The sequence below is a fragment of the Cyclopterus lumpus genome, chromosome 6 (genome assembly GCF_009769545.1).
Source record: "Cyclopterus lumpus isolate fCycLum1 chromosome 6, fCycLum1.pri, whole genome shotgun sequence".
NCBI lineage: Eukaryota > Metazoa > Chordata > Actinopteri > Perciformes > Cyclopteridae > Cyclopterus > Cyclopterus lumpus.
The window spans coordinates 21,006,805-21,019,318 of NC_046971.1; the positions used below are offsets into that span (position 1 = coordinate 21,006,805).

Below are 12,514 nucleotides of genomic sequence, written 5' to 3' on the forward strand. Positions count from 1 at the left end.
AAGTCCATGTTTTAAATTAATACATAAGAAAGATATGATAATCAATAAGGGATATTATGAAGAATATTCTGAAGGAATGTGTTTGGGAAACATGGGAGAAAAGTCACTGTCACTGTATAAGTATGTTACTGTAAAGGTGTAATCACTGAATAAGTATTATTGTAACTGTATGCTGATTGTTTTATGTTTTATAGTTATAACTATAAAGATGACTCAGGTATGCATGGAATGTATTGATCCAAGGAGGCGTAGTCAAAGTAGTCTCCCTAAGAGACTGGAAGAGAGGCATTTATTTTGAAGGAGCCCATCTTACTGTTTAGGGCCGAAAGGGAAGAGATAAGGGAAGTAGCATCGTGGTTTATTGCTTAGAGAAGTCCGCCTCCTTGTACTGTTAGGCAAATAGCATGCTGTGTAGTTGAGGTATATGCATGTATACCTGATACTAACCAATGGAGAAGCTTTATGCTCAGTGTATGTATTGTACTTAACCTTTTGAAACTCTGTAAGGCGTGGCATTTGTCCTCTCACGTGAAGGCGGTAGACAGTTAACTATTTTAACAGATTTGTATTCATATAAATCGTTATTATAGCCTGTGGAACCAACGACACGTGAGCGCGCCCGGCTGGGACAGAAATATATGCTTATGATCCTTATTCTTTTATTAAATACTTTATATTTTAAATTACTGGTCTCAGGACGTCTTTCAAAGCGCGGGAAGCTCAGAATTTCGGTTGAACTTAACAGAACACACTCTTAAGCCGCGTCTCAGGGGCCTATAGTGCACTACCCCACCTCCCCCCAAAACAATCATTTTTCTAAAGGCCATAATGACTATAATGTTGTATTAAAATGTTATATTGAAAAATGTGGGATGCACTAGGCTACCCGTTTCAGCTGCATATATGCCCATTGAAAATTATCACATTTTATTACAATGCAATATAGAAATAATACAAGCTCAGATAACATTTGGCTAAAGTCGAATATCAAATCTCACAAAGAGCCCACTGTTGTAACTTGTTTGATTACATGATTGACTTTTATTGTGAAGAGCATGGAAACAAGAAGTGCTTTTACTTTGAAGGCAGGAAGTAGCATGATACGTGCTTGTTAACGCTAACAATGTTGATGTTACGTGTGGAAAATATACATTTCGGGTGCAAGAGCGCGTTCTAAATCACTTTAACAGTTTGTAATGATACTTGGTTGAGAGTGGGATATTTCACTCGACTTCTCTGACACGGACATCTTTGTAAGAGGCTTTTCTGCTGTCCTTGCTGGAGAGTGACGTGATTCGTAACGATTGGTTTGTGTCATCTGCAGGTGCATCGCATAGAAAACCAATATGGTGTCGGAATGGTATATGTTTATACTTCTTATCCAATCGGAATCAAATTCACTCTATCCGGATGGCGTGATTTATCTGGTTAGGTTGTTTTTTGTGTGTGTTTTTGAGCGATGACGAGCCAGAATGAAAACAAACCATAATTAAATAGTAACAAGGTTATTTTTAAAATGTAGGGAGTAGAAAGTACAGATATTTGCGTGAAAATCTAAGGAGTAGAAGTAAAAAGTCGTTTGAAAAATAAATACTCCAGTAAAGTATAGATACCGAACATTTCTACTTAAGTAAAGTAACAAAGTATTTGTACTTCGTTACTTGACACCTCTGCATTTTACCAACCAGAGCAAAAGTAGTTTGTCAGCTGCAGCTATAGTCTGCTCTGGTTTGCAGAGAACAGTTAAACACTTCCTCTGACTTGATCCCAACAGGGATATGAGATACTGCTGAATGTGGTAAATAATATGCAGTTATCTCTCTCCCTCTAACTCTCCTGCCCCGTCTCTCGTTCCGCTCTGGAGAGAGAGAAGGATAGGAAAGTATGACCCTTGGGGTGTCTATGACGTACTCAACCCTCCCATCCTTGCCCCCCTCCCCCTCCTCAGACCCATGCTAACTCTCCTCCAGGGGTACTATGTGTATGTATGTGTGTGTGTGTGTGTGTGTGTCTGTGTGTTAAGAGGGGTGCTGACTGAGGTCCTGGGTGGCTCACTAGAACTGCTGTGTGTGTCAGTTCCTGCAGGAAGCCAGAGTCCCATGACACACACACACACACACACACACACACACACACACACACACACACACACACACACACACACACACACACACACACACACACACACACACACACACACACACACACACACACACACACACACAGACACAGACACAGACACACGCACACCTATCTCACTCTCTTCCTTCCATAAAAAAACATACTGTCCCATATTCCCTTACTCAGCCACTCTTTCAATTTGGATTTCACCATCAATTCCCTCTCCCAGCATCCTCCACATCACTTACTCTTTCTATCTCTGCATGCTTGTCTTTCTGCCTTCCTAAATTTCTTTGTGTCTTTATTTTTCATTGTCTGTCTGTCTCTCTCTGTAACTCTTCTTCCGTCCCTCACCGTTTCTACTTTTTTCCTTCTTTTACAAAAGTATAGTAGAGTAGAGTAAGTGTGTGCGTGAGAGAGCAGAGGAGTGAGAATTGCTGCCTCTCATTTATTCAAGTATATTAAAAAAGAAGAAATACCTTGTTTCCTTTTCTCACTGGGAAATGGTGTCGACAAGGACAGGGTGAGAAAAAGAGAGATGGGAAGTGTACCTTCCCATCCTGCTATTAAATTCACAAACTTCCATCCCCGCTTTGTCCTTTTTGTACTCCTTTTCACTCTCTCTGTGTCTCTCTTTTGCTTTCTCTGGAAAATGTGTGTTGAGTTTGGAAAGACCCGCGGGAGGGAAGGCGGAGGGAGGTGGGAGGGTGCCTCAAAGGGAATTGCATCGAGCCAACCTATCCCCCCACCCCCCACTCTCCTCCTTTCCTTTCCTCCTCTTCCTCCCTCTCCCTGGCCTTTCTGCCCCGGAGAGGAGCCCTCAGAGGTCAAAGGTGCCCCAGAACCCTCCGCCTCTCTTTCCCTCTGCCCACGCCATCCCTTAGCGGGACAGAAAACCAACTTGTCCCCTTCCTCCATATGTGTCCTCTCGTGTTCCCTCGCTCCCCCAGTGTGCTGGGAGAAGGAAAAACGCAAAGATGCCAAGGACGGAAAGGAAATGAGAGATAGAGAATAGAAAAGGGCAGGTAGCACTTGCTCTGTTTCATAAGAGTTGTCTTATACTTAAACGTATATATATGTTCAGTCTCATGTCATCATCACCAGGCAGGAGACGCATGTCCACAGACACTCACTTTAGTGTTTGCATCGACAACCTCCTCTCTTTCAATTCTACTCTGACAGTCTACTATAGACAACGCACACACACACACACACACACACACACACACACACACACACACACACTGTTTCTCTTGGACGACACGCACAGAGACGCACACCGAGTCCCGTCCAGAAAGTGAGTCATCATGGAAAAGGTTGGTCAGGTCCCCAAGCTGAAACTGAGAAACTGAAACTTGCTGCATTATTGTTCAGCTTAAGTGCTGTGGGAACGTGAGCGTGTGCGTGTGTGTGTGTGTGTTCATTAGTGTGTGGAGACGCACACATGATTGGCTGGCCAGAAAGTTGGCGCTACCTATCAGATGAAAATGTCTGTGTGTGTGTGTGTGAGAGCATCGCTGGATCAATTCAGTTTACATTAATGCAATTTCTAGTACCAACATCCCTGAAATTACCACAAAAATAGAACAAAGTCTTTTTTCATCTAAAGAAAAATGCAAGTTTCCTTTTGCACGGTCCACATATTTTGTGTTCAACGCCACACTCCAGTAGGTGTGCGTCCACGTGAACTTGTTCTCCAGTATCTTGTGGGAGTATTTACCATTTCCAAAAATGTCAGCAAAGCTGTATTTCCCGGTATTTCTGGTTCAAAAGCTTTCGTTGAAATCGCACCTTGTGCGCCTGCATGGATGTAGTTCATAAAGACCCACACACACCACAGTGACATGCTAGTGAGATGAGTGAAACAATCAAAGGGAGATTACAGGCAGCATCACCGTAGCATCACTGCAGGAAAACACTGTGTGTGTGTGTGTGTGTGTGTGTGTGTGTGTGTGTGTGTGTGAGAGAGAGAACTATTATTGCCTGATTGTGACAGTGCACAGTGCATCTATGTTGTTGTCTGTATTGCAGCATTTAAGCACTTTGTTTCTATGTCGGTGTAATATTTTTGTGTGTGTGCGCGCATCAACAAATTCCAATAAAGTGAGCAGCTGTTAACTTGTTTGTGATTCTACTTTTCTGCCGATCTGCTTGAGTCTGTGCATATGTGGTATATTTAAAGTGTGTTTGTGTACATACAGTGAGTGTGTGTGTGTGTTTTTTCTGCTACCTTCCATGACGTGAGTGGCTCTTTCATCATCCTGTTTCCAGACATTGGGTTGGGTGCTGCTCTCCCTTGCCACAGCACGTCCCAGGGGTCTCTCTCTTTCTCTCTCTCTCTCTCTGTGTGTGCGACTGGTACTGTGTAGCTCAGCAGATCTGAGAGGCCTTTTATTGTGAACGAACACACACACGCACACACTGTGGTGGGGGGAACATGATGTGGGAGGGAGAGGGGAGGAGGTGAGGAGAGATGGCCTCTTTATTTAGCCACCTAACATACATACACATACACATACACACCCAAACACAGAGTGAGGGAGGGGTGGGGGAGTCATTTTCTTGAGATACAGAGAGCAGGCCTGTGTTGTCGTGTCCGGCTGCACCTGTTCAGCCTCTGTGTGTGTGTGTGTGTGTGTGTGTGTGTGCATTTTAGTGTGCACACGGTGCCAAATGTGTCCACCGTTCTTTGTATCTGCTCGCTTGTCAACATTTCGAGCTCAAAGCAGTATCACCTCACTGTAGCATTGTGCTTGAATGTATTTTCTTTTTTCACATGGCATGAAGTAGAATCCGCACACTGTTTCATTGAGCCCTGTGGTTTCACCTCTCATAACCAGGTCACTCTTTAACAATAGGTCAACAAACACAAGCTGAGAGCACAGATCAGTGCGTACATTCTTTTTTTCACCCTGTCCTCTCATCCATGTAATAAATACGCGATGAGCCAGCCAGTTCCAGCTATCTACCCGTAGTCACAACTGCACAGTATGCACATAAAGAGTAACTATTCAGATTGTGGGACTTGTGACCAAAGACAGCCAGCCATCATCTGCATGAATTTTAAGTAACTTCTTTGGTGCCTATTTTGATTGCTTAATGTTTTACGATGTACACATTTTAAACACGGCACAAACAATGTTAAAAAAAGAATAGGATTTTCTGAGCCCCACCTCCAGAGAGGAAGTTTATTTAATTAAAATAAAGTGAAGCAGAATCTTGCCTCCAGTATATATGGGTTTTTATCACCGTTTGAACAATGCTTCATGTACACACAGTTGGGCAATACACAATACTTCACAAGACACACATTTTAAAATCACAAGAAATTACGGTAAATATGCATAATTTACCTTCCTTTAATTGTATTATAGCTCATACTTGTCCTGAATAAAAAGTCTAAAAAAAAAAGCTCAAAAGTCTCAACTAAGGAATCGCTCCAAGCAGTCCGTGTGATGCAGCTCTGATTTGAACCTCATGGCTGGTTCATAGCCCAGCCGAAGGTGGTGGTCCCCAGCCAGGTGCCTGTAAATCCTGGTCCAGTTTGCAGTGCGATGTGGAGCAGAATGAAAGCCTTATGTCAGGGCTGTTTGGTTTCTAAACATTCTGCTGGAAGCTGCACACCCACCCTCCCACCCCCCACACACACACACCTTTTGATGCCTGTTTTAGGCTTACACAGACATCGATGTGTGTGTGTTTTATGCATGCTTGGCCGACAGATATACATCTCTCTGAGCTGCGGAGTGTGTCCCAGACAGGCCACAGTACCAGCTCCCGGCTGCCAAATGTAACACTTGAATAACGACCTTACCTTTGCAGTATTACAGTATGTTTTATTCCCCTTAAAGTCTCCCCCTAGCTCTGGCAGTCTCTGTCAGTGCACTTCTATCACCCAGGGGCAGTTCAGGAACATTTCCCAGTGTTCATTAGTTCCCTAGTTTTCTTCCCACAGGATATATAGAGATGTACGGTGGTCGTGATGACTGTGTGTGTTTGATTTTCTTTTTTTGCTGTTCTAGTTTTCGTCTCCGCTAGCTTATCCTGGCAACCGCTCACGCCAATGCCACAAAACCAAAGTCAGACTGGTGGATGGAGTCTGTCCACATTGAGTGTACTTGGCTCCAGTACTGGAGGTTTTTCTGTTGATTTTATAGCCCACTTTTTTGAGGGGCGAAGGGGGACAAAATGTCTTTGTCTCTGTCTGTCTTTCTCTCTCCCATCCAGTATGTTTAGGGCTTATTATCATTTCGCTCAGTAATTACCTCAATGAACTCACTTTAACATGGGTAATGAGAAAAGACACACAGCTAACAAACACACCCGTGCAGTTAACGCACACAGACATGCACACGCACACACACACTCTTCTGTGAGCCTAACGAGTGGTGATTAGTGAGTCTCAGTTAGGCGTGGTTAGGCTGTGTAACATCATTCTGCACTGTGGACTCCGCTAATTCACTTCTCTTTATCTAATTACCCAGGGTACGTATATACACACACACACACACACACACACACACACACACACACACACACACCACCTGCATATATCTTTCCTGCAGATATGCAAAATGACCTCATTATTCCTGAGGTATCCATTTATGTATTTATATTTTTATCTGTTAATAAACAGCCCATTGTCCTCGGGTTACTGAGGCGGGTGGGTACAGCCAAGAATATGGCTTATTACTGTTCCTCCAGAGACGCGATGTATAAAAACATCTTTTCTCCACATCCTCGTCTGATGCGGCTTGCTGTCATAGACATATGCATATGGAAATTGTTTTGCCAAACAGGCCATAATAATATTTGAATTGAATATTTAGGCTGCTGCGGATGGTTGGCAGTGAATGGTCCTGTCTGCTGCATTGCCCCTACATCATGCAGACCTTTAACCAGACACTGAAGACCTGGATATGATGCGGCATTGACATTTAAACACACCATCCGTATTACATTTTAGACAAGGCGGCAATGCCAAAGAGACTCCATTTAGTTTACTTTTGCTTTTCCCCTGCAGAACCAAACAATGGCATTCAATCCTGTCCCTCAGGACCCGGAACACCGCTGGTTTTCTGTCCTACCAGCTAGTTAATATCCTTTAATTGCATTCACTGTGCATGCCAGGTGTGATTCAGTCCCTCATTACATGGCTAGAATAAAAATCAGTTGGGCTCTGTGACTAAATGACCGGTAGAAAAACCTGACTCCTGAAACGCATGCTTTTAGGTAACAATTTTTCACAGTGCTTTGACTGTCATTTAGTATTTCTTGCCCATATTTTCTGGGGTTTAAATGCCGGATGTGATTTAGATTGTCTTTTTCTGTGTGTGTCACTGTGGATGACTTAAGAATATAACGGGATGTTGATATTTGGGATTATAGGGTTTGTGTTTGTGCGCATGTGAGGGTGAGAGAGAATGTGTAGTTATTCCTGGCATTGGGACAGTCTGTGACTCAGAGATCATGGTTCTCTGTAGAGCATGTGTGTTCATATGTCTAAAAGTGAGTGTGTTTGTGTGTGTGTGAGAGAAAGAAAGGGAGACTGTGAGACGGTGGTGCACACATTGCCGTTTGCTAGGGACCACTGTCACACTATTCAATCAATACCCCAACAAACACACACACACCCACACCCCTCTGTTGTCAGACAACTAAATGATTGTGTGCGTCTGTATAACAAAAAAACAATTTGGAATACCTACCCAATGAACAAATATCCGATTAGTCAAATATTCGGGGTCCAGCCCGAGAGGACAGATAATTATCCTGTTCTTTTGTGGGACCCATGTGCAAACAGAAACACCACCAACTGTGTTAGCCTCTCTCATCCCTTTATCTTCCTCTGTTCTGACCCCCATCTCTCTCTCTTCATCCCACTGCACCGTGACTGAGGGCTGAAGACCAAATGAAAGGATGAGTAGACAAGAGAGGAAAAAAAAAAAGCACTCAAAGAGAAAAGGAGGGAGAGATGAGGACAGAGGGGTGCAAGATGGAAAGGTTTCATCTGGCTCCTCCCTCTGTTGCTATGACAGCAGGTTGTGTTGGCATGCACTGGAGTTGGCACTGCCCTCACCTCTGGCATCAGGGCACCCTGGTGTGTATGTGTGTCTGTGTGTGTGTGTTGGGTGTGCTCGCTTTTCAAAGACACCAAGGAGATGTTGCAAAGAAAATGTTTAAAAAGAAACACATTCTAATTGAAGGAGCATTTATTAATTTAGGTCCTTTTGTTCCTAAAACTAATTTAGATTTGCGTTATATTAAGAAAAATATTTTGTGTGTAGATTTCATCTTAAGCTACTCTCGAAATAACTAGTGAGACACATTGTTTGCATTTTGTGTTACAAACACAACTGCACTTCCATGTACTCACTAAAAAGCCTTCATGAATGTGTGAAGTCTGTATTCTTGCACAGAGTTGAGTATCAGGAAGTTCCTCTATTCAAAAATGTGAAAAAGAAATGCATGTAATACAGCATTTTAAAACGGCAGTGAAAAAATATACTCTGGTAGATCTTATTAATTAAAAAAAAATACTTGTCATTGAGCTAATGGAACATACTGCACTCATTGCTCTGAAAGAAGTTGTGATGCTATTTTGTCCTGAGGCTATATGGCACAGACCGTCTGTGTGTTCAATATAGTGATGGGACTTTACTTTAGTTTTTAGAGCCACATTCTCATCACATCGATGTGAGATCTCTTAGACTTGTGAAAGAACAAAACAACTGCACTACACGTGTATATGTGTGTGTGTGTGTGTGTGTGTGAGCATTTCCGTGCGTTTGCACATGTATGCATATTGTGAGTGTGTGCGCAATGACCAGCGTGAGTGTGAGAGAGAGAGATAGAGAGAGTGTGTGTGTGTGTGTGTGTGTGTGTGTGTGTGTTTTGTCAGCCAAAGGGCCACGTTCTCTCCCCGGCCAGACGGTGCTCTCACCACTGGACAGATGGCCAACACCCTCCCTCTCTTCTTCCCCATCCCTTCTTCTATCCCTCCATCGCTGTCTTCCTCTCCTGCAGCCCCCTGAACACCCCGGCACCTCAATCCCTCGTTCCCCAACTCCCAGCATCCCACCACCCTCCTTCTCCCATCACACTCCTCTCCCATAATACATCTGAGTGGAATGGAGCCCGTGCACCTCACTGGTACTCCTTTAGCTTTTGTTTTATCGGACCGTAAATGATCTCAGGAAAAATCTGCGGAATGGTGTGCGATTGTTCGTGCACGCTGATGCTGAGCTGACAATTAGGATTTCTTCTTCGACCTTTTCTGACACGTCTCACAAAATACTGTAGATGAAGTGCAGAGAATAGCACATCATAACGTTTCATGTACGTTTCTGCCACTTACACAAATACAATGATGTTGGTAGCTGCTAATGGACAAAACTGAATTAGGGCTTAATCCTTTTTTGACCCTTAACTGCACTCTCAAGAATTTTTCATTAAAAGTGATGTAGGTTATTGATTCTCTGTAATGGCCAGCGCTTCAAATTTAATGACGGAGCTCTACCTCTAGAGAGTTAACCGTTTATTAGTCTTGTGAAGCCAGACAAGAGGCCGGAGATCTTGCCTTCCGGATATCTGTGGATGACTAAATGCAAAGTTACTACTGCGAGAACAGCCACCACCAAACCTACACCTCCCCTACGTGTGCTGTATTCGCTCAGACCAACTGCTTATTTACATGGAGAGGATTTGTGCTTAAAGGAACGTTTCTGACCATATTTACATGTGTACACCAACCATTTTGAAGAGATTTATAAGTTGGATGAAGTTCCAACTAAATGGCTATTATTTAAATTTCCGTTATTTTTCATTCATATTGATTCATATTCAATGTAATTAGTAAGCGTCAATTATCAGAACATTCGGGCTTCCTCATGTGGCTCAAAGTGTGCTTCGACCCGGTGTTTACAAGCACTCGTCTTCTGCATGTCACCGGCCCAATGGTAAGGGCTTCTTTTAAAAACTTTTTATTGAACTAACTCTATTGTTTCTGCACAGTTTTAGCAATGACACCCTGGAGTTCGTCTTTGGTCACTAGTTGAGCAAAGCGTTGGGAGACTTGTGAGTGCACACACTACACAATCAGTGCAATACAAAACGCTAAATCCTTTTCAGTATTTTTTTGAGTGGTTGATTCTACTCTTTGTTCAATCAGGGGGCTCTAATTACTGGTCTTGTTGTATAAAATTGCTTTATTGGTGTATAATATGAACACTTTACAACACTTCAATAATTTGAGACGGAAGAAAAAAAAATAAAAGCAAAAGGGCACAAAGCAAAACATGTGCTTCCTTCAATGCATCTGAAGGTTCAGATCATTCATGTTTCTGCCCTTCTTCAACATTTCAACCATATTTCCCTCAGACTGCTCCGCTCCTCGCAAGCCAGTGTCTTCGGTGTCAATCCGATTGGCTCCTCGGCGTTTATAATGTGATAATAAGGTGTGAAAATGGAGACACAATGGAGCAGTGAGGATTGGGCTGACGCAGCCCTCCTCTGGTCCCATACTCTGCCTGTCTGCTTCCAGGACACACACGTGCACACACACACACTCTTTTATTAGGACCAAAAAAATATCACTTGTGCAACTAAATACAAGCCTAACTCCAAAAAGGTATTCAATGAAAGAAACTCAATTACCATAGACAAATGGAGGACAATGACTATGTCTTTGAAACGTGCTGCTGGTAACAAACGGCGAGGAAACCTAAACTGCTTTTTAACTCCTGGTTATGTGTTGCGTGTGTTTCCTTAGAAGTCCCGGCGTCTGACAGAGAGGCAGAGCTCAAAGAAGGTCACGGGGCCGGCGCCGAGGACGGAGAACAAGAGGAACCCGATGACCGCGATCACGACGATGATCTAGATGACGATTCCATCTTCACGTGCGACAACTGTCAACATGACTTTGACTGCCTGGCCGAGCTCACGGAGCACAGAACCAACCACTGCCCAGCGGGTAAGATTGTTCATGTCGATTGACTTAGTGATGTACAGCATGTGCTCATTCTGACTGACCGGCGAGCCACACGTCACCGTTTTCACCGTTCATTACGGCTTAATGTCCACCATAGCGTTTGTCAAACAGGCAAAGCGCACCGCTGGGGTCCTGTGTTCCTCATTGGATACGCCGCTACCGTAGTCAGGGTTAGGGGTTAGTGATTGAATACCTGCATGTATTTCTGGGACTATGTGCTGTGTTTTATAGACCAAAGGGGGCACAGGTGAAAGAGAAGTTGCAGCGTTGTGATGGGTGATAGGATAAACATTACCAGTCTGATGTGTTTCTGGGTGACTCAGTCTCTCCTCTGCTTCTCAATACCTATAGCTATTTGATTTAGTTAAACCCAGGTGTCCCACAGGGACAGACATTGTGCATTTTCACACACACACACACACACACACACACACACACACACACACACACACACACACACACACACACACACACACACACATACAATTCCTTGCTAGGCAGTCTGCCTCTTAGCGTTTGAGACAGAGAAAGAGTGTGTGTGTGTTTACTTTTGATAGAGGTTTGAAGAAATACGGAAACGGGGGATGGAGGGCTTTGTTTAAACTGGTGAAGACAGTGTTTCCAGAGACTATGTAATGTAGCGGGTTGGACTCCGGCCTCAGCGACCTTGTATTCACCCGCTGGCTTGACACCTAATCCCACCAGTCATTGGTTTTAGAAACCCATTTATGCTTCTTAAATAGTTTTGCCTTCGTTCCCTCTCTGACACACACACACACACAGTCATTTACTTCTGCATGGCGTGTCGCATTCAGACTCACACATGCAGTGCATCGCTCAGAGAGAATCACACCGCCAAAAGCGCAGGGCTGCTGTCAGAGCACGGGATGTGGCCTGTGATTTCAGCACAGGAGTCTGGGGAGGGCTACATGTTGCTGAGCGAGAAAGCAGAGGGAGGGATGGAGGGCGGGAGAGAGGGAGAGCGGAAGAAAGAAATGAAATGAAATGATAAAACATGTTTTTCCCTGGAGATTGAGTGGCTGAGATTGCACAGTAATCCCCCAGCTCAGCAGGATGTGTGCACTTGCATGCGGGAGTTTGTGTATGTTCTTCTATGTGTCGGTGCGTGTTATTGTGTATATATGGGCATCTGATGTGTATGCTGGAGAGTGTTTGTGTGTACGAAGTTAGTGGTGGGACCACAGCTTTCTGATTATTATTGAGGAGAGTGCTAAATTAAAACACATGGACTAAAGAATCCTTTTAAGTTCTCTGGGAGAAACCCCAGGGAGCCAGTTTAGTGGGAGGGCATGGGACGCACACACACACAAACACAAAAAAACACACAGCCTACTGGGGATGAACACACGCCACGCTGGATCTGCATGAGAAAGTTAATGTGTT

The 12,514-nt window shown here is 43.8% G+C and overlaps 1 protein-coding gene across 2 annotated transcripts in view; it reads left to right on the forward strand.

Moving 5' to 3' along the window:
- The window catches only part of znf423 (zinc finger protein 423), a 131,036-nt gene that overhangs the window by 21,254 nt on the left and 97,268 nt on the right, over nucleotides 1–12,514 (forward strand). For both annotated transcript variants that reach the window (XM_034534868.1, XM_034534869.1), the window contains exon 3: nucleotides 10,892–11,092. In XM_034534868.1, coding sequence (XP_034390759.1) covers nucleotides 10,892–11,092 — 201 coding nt within the window. The remainder of the gene's footprint in view (nucleotides 1–10,891; nucleotides 11,093–12,514) is intronic.